The sequence below is a fragment of the Lissotriton helveticus genome, chromosome 10, assembly GCF_964261635.1.
Source record: "Lissotriton helveticus chromosome 10, aLisHel1.1, whole genome shotgun sequence".
Classification (NCBI taxonomy): Eukaryota; Metazoa; Chordata; class Amphibia; order Caudata; family Salamandridae; genus Lissotriton; species Lissotriton helveticus.
The window spans coordinates 415,883,288-415,904,004 of NC_136071.1; the positions used below are offsets into that span (position 1 = coordinate 415,883,288).

The 20,717-nt window shown below is 47.9% G+C and overlaps 1 protein-coding gene across 2 annotated transcripts in view; it reads right to left on the reverse strand.

The window, feature by feature from the left end:
- RGS11 (regulator of G protein signaling 11) overlaps nucleotides 1–17,616 on the reverse strand; it is a 2,073,835-nt gene extending 2,056,219 nt beyond the window's left edge. For both annotated transcript variants that reach the window (XM_078664273.1, XM_078664274.1), the window contains exon 1: nucleotides 17,266–17,616. In XM_078664273.1, the coding sequence (XP_078520399.1) occupies nucleotides 17,266–17,325 (60 nt within the window). In that variant the 5' untranslated portion in view covers nucleotides 17,326–17,616. The remainder of the gene's footprint in view (nucleotides 1–17,265) is intronic.
- Between the last annotated feature and the right edge of the window lie 3,101 nt (nucleotides 17,617–20,717).

The window sequence follows — 20,717 nt, forward strand, 5'->3', positions numbered from 1 at the left end:
ATTCAAGCAAACCGGGCCGAAGACGGCTGAAATGCCAGAAACCGGTCCCCGGAAGCTTGTTTCCTTCCCAGTGTAAGAATTGGCTTTTGTAGTCTGGTCTGCCCTGTTCCCATGATGCACTGGGCCAGGGACAGACTAATTTGCATACAGCCAGGTTCTGAAACTGGGATGGTGCAATGAGCTAACAAACGGTGTTGGATCTAGCCCTGATCTCTTGACTGGGTGAGAGTACTCTGCTTAATTCAGAGACTCTGTCCATCACCACCCCTTGTTGTAAATAATTTTGTCCTCCCTAAGCGTGGAAGGGTATACTCAGATGTGAGTCCCTTGCTCATTGCACCATCAGGATTCAAGCAAACCGGGCCGAAGACGGCTGAAATGCCAGAAACCGGTCCCCGGAAGCTTGTTTCCTTCCCAGTGTAAGAATTGGCTTTTGTAGTCTGGTCTGCCCTGTTCCCATGATGCACTGGGCCAGGGACAGACTAATTTGCATACAGCCAGGTTCTGAAACTGGGATGGTGCAATGAGCTAAAAAACGGTGTTGGATCTAGCCCTGATCTCTTGACTGGGTGAGAGTACTCTGCTTAATTCAGAGACTCTGTCCATCACCACCCCTTGTTGTAAATAATTTTGTCCACCCTAAGCGTGGAAGGGTATACTCAGATGTGAGTCCCTTGCTCATTGCACCATCAGGATTCAAGCAAACCGGGCCGAAGACGGCTGAAATGCCAGAAACCGGTCCCCGGAAGCTTGTTTCCTTCCCAGTGTAAGAATTGGCTTTTGTAGTCTGGTCTGCCCTGTTCCCATGATGCACTGGGCCAGGGACAGACTAATTTGCATACAGCCAGGTTCTGAAACTGGGATGGTGCAATGAGCTAAAAAACGGTGTTGGATCTAGCCCTGATCTCTTGACTGGGTGAGAGTACTCTGCTTAATTCAGAGACTCTGTCCATCACCACCCCTTGTTGTAAATAATTTTGTCCACCCTAAGCGTGGAAGGGTATACTCAGATGTGAGTCCCTTGCTCATTGCACCATCAGGATTCAAGCAAACCGGGCCGAAGACGGCTGAAATGCCAGAAACCGGTCCCCGGAAGCTTGTTTCCTTCCCAGTGTAAGAATTGGCTTTTGTAGTCTGGTCTGCCCTGTTCCCATGATGCACTGGGCCAGGGACAGACTAATTTGCATACAGCCAGGTTCTGAAACTGGGATGGTGCAATGAGCTAAAAAACGGTGTTGGATCTAGCCCTGATCTCTTGACTGGGTGAGAGTACTCTGCTTAATTCAGAGACTCTGTCCATCACCACCCCTTGTTGTAAATAATTTTGTCCACCCTAAGCGTGGAAGGGTATACTCAGATGTGAGTCCCTTGCTCATTGCACCATCAGGATTCAAGCAAACCGGGCCGAAGACGGCTGAAATGCCAGAAACCGGTCCCCGGAAGCTTGTTTCCTTCCCAGTGTAAGAATTGGCTTTTGTAGTCTGGTCTGCCCTGTTCCCATGATGCACTGGGCCAGGGACAGACTAATTTGCATACAGCCAGGTTCTGAAACTGGGATGGTGCAATGAGCTAAAAAACGGTGTTGGATCTAGCCCTGATCTCTTGACTGGGTGAGAGTACTCTGCTTAATTCAGAGACTCTGTCCATCACCACCCCTTGTTGTAAATAATTTTTTCCACCCTAAACGTGGAAGGGTATACTCAGATGTGAGTCCCTTGCTCATTGCACCATCAGGATTCAAGCAAACCGGGCCGAAGACGGCTGAAATGCCAGAAACCGGTCCCCGGAAGCTTGTTTCCTTCCCAGTGTAAGAATTGGCTTTTGTAGTCTGGTCTGCCCTGTTCCCATGATGCACTGGGCCAGGGACAGACTAATTTGCATACAGCCAGGTTCTGAAACTGGGATGGTGCAATGAGCTAAAAAACGGTGTTGGATCTAGCCCTGATCTCTTGACTGGGTGAGAGTACTCTGCTTAATTCAGAGACTCTGTCCATCACCACCCCTTGTTGTAAATAATTTTGTCCACCCTAAGCGTGGAAGGGTATACTCAGATGTGAGTCCCTTGCTCATTGCACCATCAGGATTCAAGCAAACCGGGCCGAAGACGGCTGAAATGCCAGAAACCGGTCCCCGGAAGCTTGTTTCCTTCCCAGTGTAAGAATTGGCTTTTGTAGTCTGGTCTGCCCTGTTCCCATGATGCACTGGGCCAGGGACAGACTAATTTGCATACAGCCAGGTTCTGAAACTGGGATGGTGCAATGAGCTAAAAAACGGTGTTGGATCTAGCCCTGATCTCTTGACTGGGTGAGAGTACTCTGCTTAATTCAGAGACTCTGTCCATCACCACCCCTTGTTGTAAATAATTTTGTCCACCCTAAGCGTGGAAGGGTATACTCAGATGTGAGTCCCTTGCTCATTGCACCATCAGGATTCAAGCAAACCGGGCCGAAGACGGCTGAAATGCCAGAAACCGGTCCCCGGAAGCTTGTTTCCTTCCCAGTGTAAGAATTGGCTTTTGTAGTCTGGTCTGCCCTGTTCCCATGATGCACTGGGCCAGGGACAGACTAATTTGCATACAGCCAGGTTCTGAAACTGGGATGGTGCAATGAGCTAAAAAACGGTGTTGGATCTAGCCCTGATCTCTTGACTGGGTGAGAGTACTCTGCTTAATTCAGAGACTCTGTCCATCACCACCCCTTGTTGTAAATAATTTTGTCCACCCTAAGCGTGGAAGGGTATACTCAGATGTGAGTCCCTTGCTCATTGCACCATCAGGATTCAAGCAAACCGGGCCGAAGACGGCTGAAATGCCAGAAACCGGTCCCCGGAAGCTTGTTTCCTTCCCAGTGTAAGAATTGGCTTTTGTAGTCTGGTCTGCCCTGTTCCCATGATGCACTGGGCCAGGGACAGACTAATTTGCATACAGCCAGGTTCTGAAACTGGGATGGTGCAATGAGCTAAAAAACGGTGTTGGATCTAGCCCTGATCTCTTGACTGGGTGAGAGTACTCTGCTTAATTCAGAGACTCTGTCCATCACCACCCCTTGTTGTAAATAATTTTGTCCACCCTATGCGTGGAAGGGTATACTCAGATGTGAGTCCCTTGCTCATTGCACCATCAGGATTCAAGCAAACCGGGCCGAAGACGGCTGAAATGCCAGAAACCGGTCCCCGGAAGCTTGTTTCCTTCCCAGTGTAAGAATTGGCTTTTGTAGTCTGGTCTGCCCTGTTCCCATGATGCACTGGGCCAGGGACAGACTAATTTGCATACAGCCAGGTTCTGAAACTGGGATGGTGCAATGAGCTAAAAAACGGTGTTGGATCTAGCCCTGATCTCTTGACTGGGTGAGAGTACTCTGCTTAATTCAGAGACTCTGTCCATCACCACCCCTTGTTGTAAATAATTTTGTCCACCCTAAGCGTGGAAGGGTATACTCAGATGTGAGTCCCTTGCTCATTGCACCATCAGGATTCAAGCAAACCGGGCCGAAGACGGCTGAAATGCCAGAAACCGGTCCCCGGAAGCTTGTTTCCTTCTCAGTGTAAGAATTGGCTTTTGTAGTCTGGTCTGCCCTGTTCCCATGATGCACTGGGCCAGGGACAGACTAATTTGCATACAGCCAGGTTCTGAAACTGGGATGGTGCAATGAGCTAAAAAACGGTGTTGGATCTAGCCCTGATCTCTTGACTGGGTGAGAGTACTCTGCTTAATTCAGAAACTCTGTCCATCACCACCCCTTGTTGTAAATAATTTTGTCCACCCTAAGCGTGGAAGGGTATACTCAGATGTGAGTCCCTTGCTCATTGCACCATCAGGATTCAAGCAAACCGGGCCGAAGACGGCTGAAATGCCAGAAACCGGTCCCCGGAAGCTTGTTTCCTTCCCAGTGTAAGAATTGGCTTTTGTAGTCTGGTCTGCCCTGTTCCCATGATGCACTGGGCCAGGGACAGACTAATTTGCATACAGCCAGGTTCTGAAACTGGGATGGTGCAATGAGCTAAAAAAACGGTGTTGGATCTAGCCCTGATCTCTTGACTGGGTGAGAGTACTCTGCTTAATTCAGAGACTCTGTCCATCACCACCCCTTGTTGTAAATAATTTTGTCCACCCTAAGCGTGGAAGGGTATACTCAGATGTGAGTCCCTTGCTCATTGCACCATCAGGATTCAAGCAAACCGGGCTGAAGACGGCTGAAATGCCAGAAACCGGTCCCCGGAAGCTTGTTTCCTTCCCAGTGTAAGAATTGGCTTTTGTAGTCTGGTCTGCCCTGTTCCCATGATGCACTGGGCCAGGGAGAGACTAATTTGCATACAGCCAGGTTCTGAAACTGGGATGGTGCAATGAGCTAAAAAACGGTGTTGGATCTAGCCCTGATCTCTTGACTGGGTGAGAGTACTCTGCTTAATTCAGAGACTCTGTCCATCACCACCCCTTGTTGTAAATAATTTTGTCCACCCTAAGCGTGGAAGGGTATACTCAGATGTGAGTCCCTTGCTCATTGCACCATCAGGATTCAAGCAAACCGGGCCGAAGACGGCTGAAATGCCAGAAACCGGTCCCCGGAAGCTTGTTTCCTTCCCAGTGTAAGAATTGGCTTTTGTAGTCTGGTCTGCCCTGTTCCCATGATGCACTGGGCCAGGGACAGACTAATTTGCATACAGCCAGGTTCTGAAACTGGGATGGTGCAATGAGCTAAAAAACGGTGTTGGATCTAGCCCTGATCTCTTGACTGGGTGAGAGTACTCTGCTTAATTCAGAGACTCTGTCCATCACCACCCCTTGTTGTAAATAATTTTGTCCACCCTATGCGTGGAAGGGTATACTCAGATGTGAGTCCCTTGCTCATTGCACCATCAGGATTCAAGCAAACCGGGCCGAAGACGGCTGAAATGCCAGAAACCGGTCCCCGGAAGCTTGTTTCCTTCCCAGTGTAAGAATTGGCTTTTGTAGTCTGGTCTGCCCTGTTCCCATGATGCACTGGGCCAGGGACAGACTAATTTGCATACAGCCAGGTTCTGAAACTGGGATGGTGCAATGAGCTAAAAAACGGTGTTGGATCTAGCCCTGATCTCTTGACTGGGTGAGAGTACTCTGCTTAATTCAGAGACTCTGTCCATCACCACCCCTTGTTGTAAATAATTTTGTCCACCCTAAGCGTGGAAGGGTATACTCAGATGTGAGTCCCTTGCTCATTGCACCATCAGGATTCAAGCAAACCGGGCCGAAGACGGCTGAAATGCCAGAAACCGGTCCCCGGAAGCTTGTTTCCTTCCCAGTGTAAGAATTGGCTTTTGTAGTCTGGTCTGCCCTGTTCCCATGATGCACTGGGCCAGGGACAGACTAATTTGCATACAGCCAGGTTCTGAAACTGGGATGGTGCAATGAGCTAAAAAACGGTGTTGGATCTAGCCCTGATCTCTTGACTGGGTGAGAGTACTCTGCTTAATTCAGAAACTCTGTCCATCACCACCCCTTGTTGTAAATAATTTTGTCCACCCTAAGCGTGGAAGGGTATACTCAGATGTGAGTCCCTTGCTCATTGCACCATCAGGATTCAAGCAAACCGGGCCGAAGACGGCTGAAATGCCAGAAACCGGTCCCCGGAAGCTTGTTTCCTTCCCAGTGTAAGAATTGGCTTTTGTAGTCTGGTCTGCCCTGTTCCCATGATGCACTGGGCCAGGGACAGACTAATTTGCATACAGCCAGGTTCTGAAACTGGGATGGTGCAATGAGCTAAAAAACGGTGTTGGATCTAGCCCTGATCTCTTGACTGGGTGAGAGTACTCTGCTTAATTCAGAGACTCTGTCCATCACCACCCCTTGTTGTAAATAATTTTGTCCACCCTAAGCGTGGAAGGGTATACTCAGATGTGAGTCCCTTGCTCATTGCACCATCAGGATTCAAGCAAACCGGGCCGAAGACGGCTGAAATGCCAGAAACCGGTCCCCGGAAGCTTGTTTCCTTCCCAGTGTAAGAATTGGCTTTTGTAGTCTGGTCTGCCCTGTTCCCATGATGCACTGGGCCAGGGACAGACTAATTTGCATACAGCCAGGTTCTGAAACTGGGATGGTGCAATGAGCTAAAAAACGGTGTTGGATCTAGCCCTGATCTCTTGACTGGGTGAGAGTACTCTGCTTAATTCAGAGACTCTGTCCATCACCACCCCTTGTTGTAAATAATTTTGTCCACCCTAAGCGTGGAAGGGTATACTCAGATGTGAGTCCCTTGCTCATTGCACCATCAGGATTCAAGCAAACCGGGCCGAAGACGGCTGAAATGCCAGAAACCGGTCCCCGGAAGCTTGTTTCCTTCCCAGTGTAAGAATTGGCTTTTGTAGTCTGGTCTGCCCTGTTCCCATGATGCACTGGGCCAGGGACAGACTAATTTGCATACAGCCAGGTTCTGAAACTGGGATGGTGCAATGAGCTAAAAAACGGTGTTGGATCTAGCCCTGATCTCTTGACTGGGTGAGAGTACTCTGCTTAATTCAGAGACTCTGTCCATCACCACCCCTTGTTGTAAATAATTTTGTCCACCCTAAGCGTGGAAGGGTATACTCAGATGTGAGTCCCTTGCTCATTGCACCATCAGGATTCAAGCAAACCGGGCTGAAGACGGCTGAAATGCCAGAAACCGGTCCCCGGAAGCTTGTTTCCTTCCCAGTGTAAGAATTGGCTTTTGTAGTCTGGTCTGCCCTGTTCCCATGATGCACTGGGCCAGGGACAGACTAATTTGCATACAGCCAGGTTCTGAAACTGGGATGGTGCAATGAGCTAAAAAACGGTGTTGGATCTAGCCCTGATCTCTTGACTTGGTGAGAGTACTCTGCTTAATTCAGAGACTCTGTCCATCACCACCCCTCGTTGTAAATAATTTTGTCCACCCTATGCGTGGAAGGGTATACTCAGATGTGAGTCCCTTGCTCATTGCACCATCAGGATTCAAGCAAACCGGGCCGAAGACGGCTGAAATGCCAGAAACCGGTCCCCGGAAGCTTGTTTCCTTCCCAGTGTAAGAATTGGCTTTTGTAGTCTGGTCTGCCCTGTTCCCATGATGCACTGGGCCAGGGACAGACTAATTTGCATACAGCCAGGTTCTGAAACTGGGATGGTGCAATGAGCTAAAAAACGGTGTTGGATCTAGCCCTGATCTCTTGACTGGGTGAGAGTACTCTGCTTAATTCAGAGACTCTGTCCATCACCACCCCTTGTTGTAAATAATTTTGTCCACCCTAAGCGTGGAAGGGTATACTCAGATGTGAGTCCCTTGCTCATTGCACCATCAGGATTCAAGCAAACCGGGCCGAAGACGGCTGAAATGCCAGAAACCGGTCCCCGGAAGCTTGTTTCCTTCCCAGTGTAAGAATTGGCTTTTGTAGTCTGGTCTGCCCTGTTCCCATGATGCACTGGGCCAGGGACAGACTAATTTGCATACAGCCAGGTTCTGAAACTGGGATGGTGCAATGAGCTAAAAAACGGTGTTGGATCTAGCCCTGATCTCTTGACTGGGTGAGAGTACTCTGCTTAATTCAGAGACTCTGTCCATCACCACCCCTTGTTGTAAATAATTTTGTCCACCCTATGCGTGGAAGGGTATACTCAGATGTGAGTCCCTTGCTCATTGCACCATCAGGATTCAAGCAAACCGGGCCGAAGACGGCTGAAATGCCAGAAACCGGTCCCCGGAAGCTTGTTTCCTTCCCAGTGTAAGAATTGGCTTTTGTAGTCTGGTCTGCCCTGTTCCCATGATGCACTGGGCCAGGGACAGACTAATTTGCATACAGCCAGGTTCTGAAACTGGGATGGTGCAATGAGCTAAAAAACGGTGTTGGATCTAGCCCTGATCTCTTGACTGGGTGAGAGTACTCTGCTTAATTCAGAGACTCTTTCCATCACCACCCCTTGTTGTAAATAACTTTGTCCACCCTAAGCGTGGAAGGGTATACTCAGATGTGAGTCCCTTGCTCATTGCACCATCAGGATTCAAGCAAACCGGGCCGAAGACGGCTGAAATGCCAGAAACCGGTCCCCGGAAGCTTGTTTCCTTCCCAGTGTAAGAATTGGCTTTTGTAGTCTGGTCTGCCCTGTTCCCATGATGCACTGGGCCAGGGACAGACTAATTTGCATACAGCCAGGTTCTGAAACTGGGATGGTGCAATGAGCTAAAAAACGGTGTTGGATCTAGCCCTGATCTCTTGACTGGGTGAGAGTACTCTGCTTAATTCAGAAACTCTGTCCATCACCACCCCTTGTTGTAAATAATTTTGTCCACCCTAAGCGTGGAAGGGTATACTCAGATGTGAGTCCCTTGCTCATTGCACCATCAGGATTCAAGCAAACCGGGCCGAAGACGGCTGAAATGCCAGAAACCGGTCCCCGGAAGCTTGTTTCCTTCCCAGTGTAAGAATTGGCTTTTGTAGTCTGGTCTGCCCTGTTCCCATGATGCACTGGGCCAGGGACAGACTAATTTGCATACAGCCAGGTTCTGAAACTGGGATGGTGCAATGAGCTAAAAAACGGAGTTGGATCTAGCCCTGATCTCTTGACTGGGTGAGAGTACTCTGCTTAATTCAGAGACTCTGTCCATCACCACCCCTTGTTGTAAATAATTTTGTCCACCCTAAGCGTGGAAGGGTATACTCAGATGTGAGTCCCTTGCTCATTGCACCATCAGGATTCAAGCAAACCGGGCCGAAGACGGCTGAAATGCCAGAAACCGGTCCCCGGAAGCTTGTTTCCTTCCCAGTGTAAGAATTGGCTTTTGTAGTCTGGTCTGCCCTGTTCCCATGATGCACTGGGCCAGGGACAGACTAATTTGCATACAGCCAGGTTCTGAAACTGGGATGGTGCAATGAGCTAAAAAACGGTGTTGGATCTAGCCCTGATCTCTTGACTGGGTGAGAGTACTCTGCTTAATTCAGAGACTCTGTCCATCACCACCCCTTGTTGTAAATAATTTTGTCCACCCTAAGCGTGGAAGGGTATACTCAGATGTGAGTCCCTTGCTCATTGCACCATCAGGATTCAAGCAAACCGGGCCGAAGACGGCTGAAATGCCAGAAACCGGTCCCCGGAAGCTTGTTTCCTTCCCAGTGTAAGAATTGGCTTTTGTAGTCTGGTCTGCCCTGTTCCCATGATGCACTGGGCCAGGGACAGACTAATTTGCATACAGCCAGGTTCTGAAACTGGGATGGTGCAATGAGCTAAAAAACGGTGTTGGATCTAGCCCTGATCTCTTGACTGGGTGAGAGTACTCTGCTTAATTCAGAGACTCTGTCCATCACCACCCCTTGTTGTAAATAATTTTGTCCACCCTAAGCGTGGAAGGGTATACTCAGATGTGAGTCCCTTGCTCATTGCACCATCAGGATTCAAGCAAACCGGGCCGAAGACGGCTGAAATGCCAGAAACCGGTCCCCGGAAGCTTGTTTCCTTCCCAGTGTAAGAATTGGCTTTTGTAGTCTGGTCTGCCCTGTTCCCATGATGCACTGGGCCAGGGACAGACTAATTTGCATACAGCCAGGTTCTGAAACTGGGATGGTGCAATGAGCTAAAAAACGGTGTTGGATCTAGCCCTGATCTCTTGACTGGGTGAGAGTACTCTGCTTAATTCAGAGACTCTGTCCATCACCACCCCTTGTTGTAAATAATTTTGTCCACCCTAAGCGTGGAAGGGTATACTCAGATGTGAGTCCCTTGCTCATTGCACCATCAGGATTCAAGCAAACCGGGCCGAAGACGGCTGAAATGCCAGAAACCGGTCCCCGGAAGCTTGTTTCCTTCCCAGTGTAAGAATTGGCTTTTGTAGTCTGGTCTGCCCTGTTCCCATGATGCACTGGGCCAGGGACAGACTAATTTGCATACAGCCAGGTTCTGAAACTGGGATGGTGCAATGAGCTAAAAAACGGTGTTGGATCTAGCCCTGATCTCTTGACTGGGTGAGAGTACTCTGCTTAATTCAGAGACTCTGTCCATCACCACCCCTTGTTGTAAATAATTTTGTCCACCCTAAGCGTGGAAGGGTATACTCAGATGTGAGTCCCTTGCTCATTGCACCATCAGGATTCAAGCAAACCGGGTCGAAGACGGCTGAAATGCCAGAAACCGGTCCCCGGAAGCTTGTTTCCTTCCCAGTGTAGAAATTGGCTTTTGTAGTCTGGTCTGCCCTGTTCCCATGATGCACTGGGCCAGGGACAGACTAATTTGCATACAGCCAGGTTCTGAAACTGGGATGGTGCAATGAGCTAAAAAACGGTGTTGGATCTAGCCCTGATCTCTTGACTGGGTGAGAGTACTCTGCTTAATTCAGAGACTCTGTCCATCACCACCCCTTGTTGTAAATAATTTTGTCCACCCTAAGCGTGGAAGGGTATACTCAGATGTGAGTCCCTTGCTCATTGCACCATCAGGATTCAAGCAAACCGGGCCGAAGACGGCTGAAATGCCAGAAACCGGTCCCCGGAAGCTTGTTTCCTTCCCAGTGTAAGAATTGGCTTTTGTAGTCTGGTCTGCCCTGTTCCCATGATGCACTGGGCCAGGGACAGACTAATTTGCATACAGCCAGGTTCTGAAACTGGGATGGTGCAATGAGCTAAAAAACGGTGTTGGATCTAGCCCTGATCTCTTGACTGGGTGAGAGTACTCTGCTTAATTCAGAGACTCTGTCCATCACCACCCCTTGTTGTAAATAATTTTGTCCACCCTAAGCGTGGAAGGGTATACTCAGATGTGAGTCCCTTGCTCATTGCACCATCAGGATTCAAGCAAACCGGGCCGAAGACGGCTGAAATGCCAGAAACCGGTCCCCGGAAGCTTGTTTCCTTCCCAGTGTAAGAATTGGCTTTTGTAGTCTGGTCTGCCCTGTTCCCATGATGCACTGGGCCAGGGACAGACTAATTTGCATACAGCCAGGTTCTGAAACTGGGATGGTGCAATGAGCTAAAAAACGGTGTTGGATCTAGCCCTGATCTCTTGACTGGGTGAGAGTACTCTGCTTAATTCAGAGACTCTGTCCATCACCACCCCTTGTTGTAAATAATTTTGTCCACCCTAAGCGTGGAAGGGTATACTCAGATGTGAGTCCCTTGCTCATTGCACCATCAGGATTCAAGCAAACCGGGCCGAAGACGGCTGAAATGCCAGAAACCGGTCCCCGGAAGCTTGTTTCCTTCCCAGTGTAAGAATTGGCTTTTGTAGTCTGGTCTGCCCTGTTCCCATGATGCACTGGGCCAGGGACAGACTAATTTGCATACAGCCAGGTTCTGAAACTGGGATGGTGCAATGAGCTAAAAAACGGTGTTGGATCTAGCCCTGATCTCTTGACTGGGTGAGAGTACTCTGCTTAATTCAGAGACTCTGTCCATCACCACCCCTTGTTGTAAATAATTTTGTCCACCCTAAGCGTGGAAGGGTATACTCAGATGTGAGTCCCTTGCTCATTGCACCATCAGGATTCAAGCAAACCGGGTCGAAGACGGCTGAAATGCCAGAAACCGGTCCCCGGAAGCTTGTTTCCTTCCCAGTGTAGAAATTGGCTTTTGTAGTCTGGTCTGCCCTGTTCCCATGATGCACTGGGCCAGGGACAGACTAATTTGCATACAGCCAGGTTCTGAAACTGGGATGGTGCAATGAGCTAAAAAACGGTGTTGGATCTAGCCCTGATCTCTTGACTGGGTGAGAGTACTCTGCTTAATTCAGAGACTCTGTCCATCACCACCCCTTGTTGTAAATAATTTTGTCCACCCTAAGCGTGGAAGGGTATACTCAGATGTGAGTCCCTTGCTCATTGCACCATCAGGATTCAAGCAAACCGGGCCGAAGACGGCTGAAATGCCAGAAACCGGTCCCCGGAAGCTTGTTTCCTTCCCAGTGTAAGAATTGGCTTTTGTAGTCTGGTCTGCCCTGTTCCCATGATGCACTGGGCCAGGGACAGACTAATTTGCATACAGCCAGGTTCTGAAACTGGGATGGTGCAATGAGCTAAAAAACGGTGTTGGATCTAGCCCTGATCTCTTGACTGGGTGAGAGTACTCTGCTTAATTCAGAGACTCTGTCCATCACCACCCCTTGTTGTAAATAATTTTGTCCACCCTAAGCGTGGAAGGGTATACTCAGATGTGAGTCCCTTGCTCATTGCACCATCAGGATTCAAGCAAACCGGGCCGAAGACGGCTGAAATGCCAGAAACCGGTCCCCGGAAGCTTGTTTCCTTCCCAGTGTAAGAATTGGCTTATGTAGTCTGGTCTGCCCTGTTCCCATGATGCACTGGGCCAGGGACAGACTAATTTGCATACAGCCAGGTTCTGAAACTGGGATGGTGCAATGAGCTAAAAAACGGTGTTGGATCTAGCCCTGATCTCTTGACTGGGTGAGAGTACTCTGCTTAATTCAGAGACTCTGTCCATCACCACCCCTTGTTGTAAATAATTTTGTCCACCCTAAGCGTGGAAGGGTATACTCAGATGTGAGTCCCTTGCTCATTGCACCATCAGGATTCAAGCAAACCGGGCCGAAGACGGCTGAAATGCCAGAAAGCGGTCCCCGGAAGCTTGTTTCCTTCCCAGTGTAAGAATTGGCTTTTGTAGTCTGGTCTGCCCTGTTCCCATGATGCACTGGGCCAGGGACAGACTAATTTGCATACAGCCAGGTTCTGAAACTGGGATGGTGCAATGAGCTAAAAAACGGTGTTGGATCTAGCCCTGATCTCTTGACTGGGTGAGAGTAGTCTGCTTAATTCAGAGACTCTGTCCATCACCACCCCTTGTTGTAAATAATTTTGTCCACCCTAAGCGTGGAAGGGTATACTCAGATGTGAGTCCCTTGCTCATTGCACCATCAGGATTCAAGCAAACCGGGCCGAAGACGGCTGAAATGCCAGAAACCGGTCCCCGGAAGCTTGTTTCCTTCCCAGTGTAAGAATTGGCTTTTGTAGTCTGGTCTGCCCTGTTCCCATGATGCACTGGGCCAGGGACAGACTAATTTGCATACAGCCAGGTTCTGAAACTGGGATGGTGCAATGAGCTAAAAAACGGTGTTGGATCTAGCCCTGATCTCTTGACTGGGTGAGAGTACTCTGCTTAATTCAGAGACTCTGTCCATCACCACCCCTTGTTGTAAATAAGCTCTAGCCGTTAAGCCACATATGTAAATACTGAACCAAATATTTGCCTCCTAGTACATTATTCCCATTTTCCCCCTCCCCTTGCACCCTTCTCCCCTCTGCTGTGCACCGTTCTCACCCTCCCCTTGCACCCTTCTCACCCTCCCCTTGCAGCCTTCTCATCTCTCCCTTGCACCCTCCTCCTCTCTGCCTTGCACCCTTCTCCCCCTCCCCCTTGCACCCTTCTCTACCTTGCACTGTTCTCCCCTCTGCCTTGCACCCTTCTCGCCCTCTGCCTTGCACCCTTCTCTACCTTGCACCCTTCTCCCCCTCTGCCTTGCACCCTTCTCCCCCTCCCCCCTTCTCCCCTCTGCCTTGCACCCTTCTCCTCTCTGCCTTGTACCCTTCTCCCCTTCGCCATTGCATCCTTCTCCCCCTCCGACTTGCACCCTTCTCTACCTTGCACCCTCACCATCAATCTATCTATCGCACTCACTCTATCTATCTATCACATCACCACAGCATCACTCAGCGCCACCACAGCATCACTCAGGGGCACCACAACATCACTATGCGCTAACACAGCATCACTGAACGCCACAGCATCACTCCTTGCCACCACAACATCACTCAGCGCCACCACAGCATCAATCTGTGCAACCAATCAACAACAACTGGTTCAAATATGTTCTCTCAATGTTTCAAGCTTTATTGTAAATGTCACAAAAAGATGTTAATATTTCACTTCTGTTCTTGAATTTTCGTCACAATAAAATACACTGAACATAATCTTCACAAAAGTTATTTACAAAAGTTTAAGCTATTGCCATTATAAATTACAATAACTTTTATTTAAGTATGAATTATTAAAAAAAGTTAAAAGCCATTGTTATTTGTAATCTCAATACATCTAAGTCACGTAAATACATCACATATAGCTTTACGAATTCTATAGGTGTCACATTGGCAAAATTGATACTACCGTCCCATCTCACTCCTTCCTTTTCCGGCCAAAGTCATCAAGAAGACCGACAACAAACAGCTTGCCGCCTTCCTCGAGACGAACGGATCCCTCGACCCCTCGCAGTCCTGGTTTCGGGACAACCACAGCACCGAGACCGCCCTCATCGCCGCCACCGACGACATCAGAACCCTGATCGACAACGGGGAAACAGCGGCCCTCATCCTCCTGGACCTCTCCGCGACATTCGACACCGTCTACCACTGCACACTAGTGAAGCGCCTCATCCCACGTCGGAATCCGAGAGAAAGCGCTGGAGTGGATCATCTCGTTCCTCACCGGAAGAACCCAGAGAGTCCGCCTTCCCCCGTTCAGTTCCGAGGCCACCGAAGTCATCTGCGGTGTACCACAAGGGTCTTCACTCAGCCCAACCCTCTTCAACGTCTACATGAGCCCCCTCGCTGCCATCGCACGCCAGCACAACCTCAACATCATCTCCTACGCCAACGACACCCAGCTCATCCTCTCCCTCACCAACGACCCCACCACCGCCAGAGCCAACCTACACGAAGGGATGAAAGACGTCGCCGACTAGATGAGAAGCAGCCGCCTTAAACTGAACTCAGACAAGACGGAAGTCCTCATCCTGGGATCATCACCCTCCGCCTGGGACGACACCTGGTGGCCCCCGGCCCTGGGCACCGCTCCCAAACCAACGGACCACGCACAAAACCTGGGCTTCATCCTGGACTCCTCCCTGTCAATGACCAGACAAGTCAACGCCGTCTCATCCTCGTGCTTCAACACCCTGCACATGCTTCGCAAGATCTTCAGATGGATCCCCACGGAAAGCAGGAAGACCGTCACCCAAGCACTCGTCACCAGCCGACTAGACTACGGGAACACCCTCTACGCCGGAACCACCGCCAAACTCCGAAAAAGACTCCAAGGCATCCAGAACGCCTCCACACGACTCATCCCCGACATCCCTCGACACAGCCACATCACCGGACACCTGAGAGACCTGCACTGGCTCCCCGTCAGCAAGAGAATCACGTTCAGACTCCTCACCCACGCACCCACGTGGTATTAGACCAGTCTTGAAGTACTTTGATCCCCCTACCAGACAGCTCGTAGTTCAGGCCTCAATACTATCTAGGCTGGACTACGGTAGCTCATTGCTGTTAGGGGTGAATCAAGCGGAGGCCTCCAGGCTCCAAAGAGTACAAAATGCCGCGGCACGAGCCATTGTGGGCCTTCCCAGACACTGTTCGGTGTCGGGTACCATCATGGCCTTGCATTGGCTCCCGGTCAGACAGCGAATCAAGTTCAAGGCGCTGTGTCTGGCCTTCAAAATTTTGAAAACCTCTTCGCCACCGGCACTTGTTACTCTGCTTACACCCTATGTGCCATCGAGATCTTTAAGATCGGAGGGTCTCCATTTGGCTGTCTGCCCACGCTTCAGGTTGAGCAGGATGGGTGGCCGTTCTTTTAGGGTCCTAGCGGCTGGCCTATGGAACTCGTTACCAGTCCACATTCGTGCTCTTGAGGATATGTTCGCCTTCAGGCAGGCCATTAAAACTTTCCTCTTTCCAGTTTCTGGCTAGTCTTTTTAGTGTGTTATGTTATAGCATCTGTCAAAGCGCCAGGACGCCCCTTTGCTGGGGCAGCTGTGCGCTCTAGAAATTTTAATAACATAACATAACATAACACAAGGCTCTCCACAACCTGGGCCCCAAGTACCTCAACGACCGCATGACCTTCTACACGCCCACCGGCCATCTACGATCGACCAGCCACGCACTCGCCACCGTACCACGCATCCGCTAAGCCACTGCCGGAGGAAGATTCTTCTCCTACCTGGCAGCCAAGACTTGGAACTCCCTCCCCACCCACCTTCGGCGAACCCAAGACCATCTCTCCTTCAGGAAGCAGCTCAAGACCTGGCTGTTCGAGCAGTGACCCACCCCTCCCCCAGCGCCTTGAGACCCGCCCGGGTGAGTAGCGCGCTATACAAATGTCGTGATTGATTGATTGATTGATTAAATGACAAAGCTACTAATTTCGATATTTTCAAAACCAACACATAAATAAAATATTTGTCATTTACAATACCAATAGCTCAAACTTTCCTAATGTGAGACCTATTGCATTGCAAATGCTTGTTAAATCCTGAGCTCGGGCATACTAAACTTTACTTTTCTATCAACTCTCCTTGGCCAACTTTATTTGTAAGCGTGTTACAAAGCAGTCCTCGTGTTAACCTATGGTAGAAATTGCTTGTCAACAGTGAAAACAAAATGCACCGTATTTCACAACCAGGACACGTACAACACACCAGTACATGTGCCACCTTTGACATGCACTGTCCCACCTTTGACATACACTGCACCCTGCCCACATGGGTACCGTTGGCCTACTTGAGGGGTGTCTTAAATGTAAGACAAGGGAATGTTAGGGCATAGCAAGTGCACTTGCCAAGTCGACATGGCAGTAAAAACTGAGCACAGACACTTCAGTGGCAGGTCTGAGAACGCTTTGAAAGGCAGCTTGTGTGGGGGGCAAGATCAGTGCTGCAGTCCCACTAGCAGCATTTGACTGACAGGCCCAGGGCATCCACAGCGCACCACCTTACTAAGGATTTAGTAGTAAGTCAAAATACGCCATTCAGGGAAACTCCAATCATGACACAATTTACAGTAGGAGCACTTCCGCTTTAACACTGAACAGCAGGGAGAAAGTGCGCAAAGACGGTAAACCAGCAAAACAATGTCCAGCATATGACCAAAACCAGGAGGTCAGAAAGCAAAAAGACAGGGGAAACTCGCCAAAAGATGCCAGGTCCAATATTTGGTAATTAGGAGGAAAGCTGACAGGGGATAGTGGCAGCACAACTACAGCTTTGGGTGGCCCAATCCTCTCGGCTTCGCAGTCAAAAAGTGCAATTTCTCGTGGGCGTGGCGCCCAGTAGTAGAGTAAATAATACACAGATACAACATTACTCCAATCAACTTTAATTTAAAACGAATTAGAAAAATGAAAAGGCCTACATACATTCATAAAACCGTGACTACATATTCATTTAAATAGCACCAGAAATGATAGAACCGTGTTGTGCAATATAGTTGAACTAAAGTAAATATTTTATAATTATATAACAGTTATGGCGGGTCCCCTCATTGCCCACGCAGCAGAGTCCCTTACCTTGGTGAGGCAGGGCAACTGGATGGCACAGTGCCTGCCCAGCTGCTGGGAGATGGTCATGGCTGGATGTGCAGTACCCGATGCAAGGCGGGCTCCACACAGTACCAGAGGGCGCGATCAGCTTGAGACCGCTGCCCCTGTCTCTCCCTTCCACCTTCTGGCCCGATGAACGTATCCGATCGTTGTTGCTTTGTGGAATGTAGCAGTAAAACAACCGTGTTGCTTATTTAAATAAAAGCCTTTGCGGTGGCGTGGTTTGCAGTTCTGTTGTGCGGACGGCTGGTTGAAGCTTGATTCTGTTCTGCTGTGACAGCGTGAATAGCTTTACATTTCAATTTGCAATAAAGGAGAATATGTTAAACCATCTGTTGTCCTGAATAATCCGTGCCATTTCCTGTTGTTCTACTTCTCAGTTTATGATGTAAAGTGTGCCAAAGTCGCCCTTTCCTTGATTCAGATACAATTATATTCACCGATTGTTGTTTGTAGACGAAAGACGTTAATTCTAGACACCAGACAACACTGCCATCTACTGGAATTTAAAAGCATTGCGTGTTTTCAAAGACCGACGGCCTTTAGGGGCATCAATTCATAAGCACTGTGATTTGCTTATATTATATTTATATAGCATGGATCAACATTGCAAATATGCAGGGCTACATACAATAAGCAGAGCAGGTAAACAGAGCAAAATGAGTTAAAGAAACTTGAAAAAAAATGTATGCGTGTGTTTATAATTCTATTTAAATATATATGTTTATGAAAATATATATTTATGCCATGGCATTGAAAGGAAACGTGGTCCAATACAGACTATTTAGAGCAAAGGAACTATTGAATGCACATTCACACATTTTTTTACAACAATGCAAACGTAAAATCAGAGTTTCTTACAATAGTACAGTAACAGTGACATGATAAAAACATCTTTTCTCGCCTCACAGATTGCGTAAAACAATTACTTTTCACAACTGTTCTCCCAGTACTCACAGTTTCTTCAATGTTATTTTAGCACATTGCACACATTTAACCACTTGCATCCTGCGTTTGGTCAAATACCTTTTGTTACAGTAAGTACAGATGAAAAAATACCATAGCAAAAATCATATATGCAAGTATACGGAGTAAAATAAACTATTTATTACTGTTATGGAGGGAGGAGCATCATGATTCACTCAAGGTTTTACCTCTAATGAGTCATGCATGGCCTCTCCCCACATTCAGCAATGGTAATAAATAGCATATTACACTAAGCGCATATATATATTCACTGAAAAAACCAAAGGGGACAGGGGCGTTATAGTGAAGATCCAAACATTTTTTTTTAGAAATTCACTGAAAAAAACAATGGTTACAGGGACGTTATAGTTAGGCTGACAATTTGCTCCCACAAAACCAGAGAAATTCAGCAGTTATGGTTACTTGAGCTAATTATAATGTACGCTCCCGCAATGCACTGCTTATGACCTCAGATATTACATCACTCATTACATGGTCAGTGACATCACTGATGATATCTCAAATGATATCACTGATGACATCATCAATAGAGAGTACCTGTTTTTAAGATTTTAAGATGTTAAACATATATACTAACCTACTACAGTTGAATTAGTATACTAGGTCCACTACTGAGTGATACTATTTCTAACGTATATTATGTGAGTGGCTGTGTGACCATATGTACCCTTGTGTGTCTGGGTTTGAGAGTGGCTGTATGAGTGTATAACTGGGTGGGTGAGAAGCTGTGTGGGTGAGTGAGTTGCTGTGTGAGTGGCTGAATTGGTGAGCAAGTGGGTGTTTCAGAGGCTGTATGGGTGAATGAGTAGCAGCGTAAGTGGCTGTATGGGTTTATAAGTGAGTGTGTAGTAACTGTATGGGTGAGTGAAAGAATATCTGAATGGCTGTATGAGGGAGAGATATAGAGGAGGCATTGAGTAATGGCTGGATTAGCCGAAAATAAGCAGCTTTTCTGTGCAAAGAACAACCTACGGTGCCGTACTTCTTTATATTGCCCAAAGTGCACAAGACAACTAGACCGCCCCCAGGACGACCCATTGTTTTGGGGATGAACTCCATTTTGGAGCCATTGACAGAATTGTGTGACACCTACCTAAGCCCTCTAGTGCACAAAATGCCAACTTACCTAAAGGACACTCGTGAGGTATTGAACCTCATTCAAGAAATTGAATTTGATTCGACAAGGGATCTGTTGATAGGACTCAATATAGAGTCCTTGTACACGAACAGTCCCCAACGAGAGACACTCAGAGATATAGAAAATATACTATTCTCAGAGGAACGGGGATACCAGACTCAGAGAGCCTTTATCCTAAGCCTACTGGAATTGGCCCTGACAAATCATTTCTTTAAATATGAAGACACCTTCTATTTACAAGTCCATGGAACATCAATGGGCAGTGCCTGTGCGCTGAGTTTAGCCTGTTTATATGTATCCTATCTTGAAGAAAAAAACATCTATGCCCTGAATAACCCCTTTCGAGATCAAATGGCGTCAATATATCGGCGATGTTTTATTGTCTGGAGAGGCAATAAAACCACAGCTGAATCTTTCTTAAGATGGCTGAATGGAATCAATCAATTCCTCTTTTTTACTGGTACTATGTCAAGTGAATCTTTGGCATACCTGGATTTGGACAGCTGGTCTCCAGAGTAGTGTGTATCATAAGCCTACTGACAGAAACAGCTTATTGTACTTCAAAAGCTTCCATCCCTGAGCCCTGAGGGAGAACCTCCCATATGGGCAGTTCTTGCGCCTTCGCAAGAATTGCTCCACCATCACTGATTTCAAAATGGAGGCAGACATTTTAAGCAAAAAACTACAAGAAAGAGACTATCCTAATTGGGCGATTCAGAGAGCAAAAAAACTAGCCAGGAATAACAGTAAAGATACCTTACTGGAAATGAATAACAGAGAAATAACAGAGAGAAGTGTTTGTGTCACCTTGTACAATACCACCTCAAACTACATGAAAATAATTGTGCAAAAGAATTGGCGAATTCTGAATTCACATATGCTGAATCAACCACTTCCTCTCTTTTCCTTTAAAAAGAGCAGTAGTATTAAGAACATGATTGTCAACACTCGTCCTAGAATCCAACAACATGAGGAAAGAAGAGAGGATTCCATGTGGGGCCTACCAGCTGTTATAGGCCATTATGCCTGAGGCTATTGTAAAGCATGCCCCACATCTATTAATGGCAAGAGCATAGACATTGGTTTACAATTCCATGGGAACAGAGAAAATTAACAACTTGCAACACAGAGAAGGTCATCTATCTGTTGAACTGCCCATGTGCTCTTCAATATGTGGGTATGACAACCCGCAAGGTAAGACCTGCATATTGGAACATATGCGCACCAGACAAACACAAAGTTGACAGCACATTTTTTTTTTTTTATATCTTTATTATTCAACAAGTCAGCAATT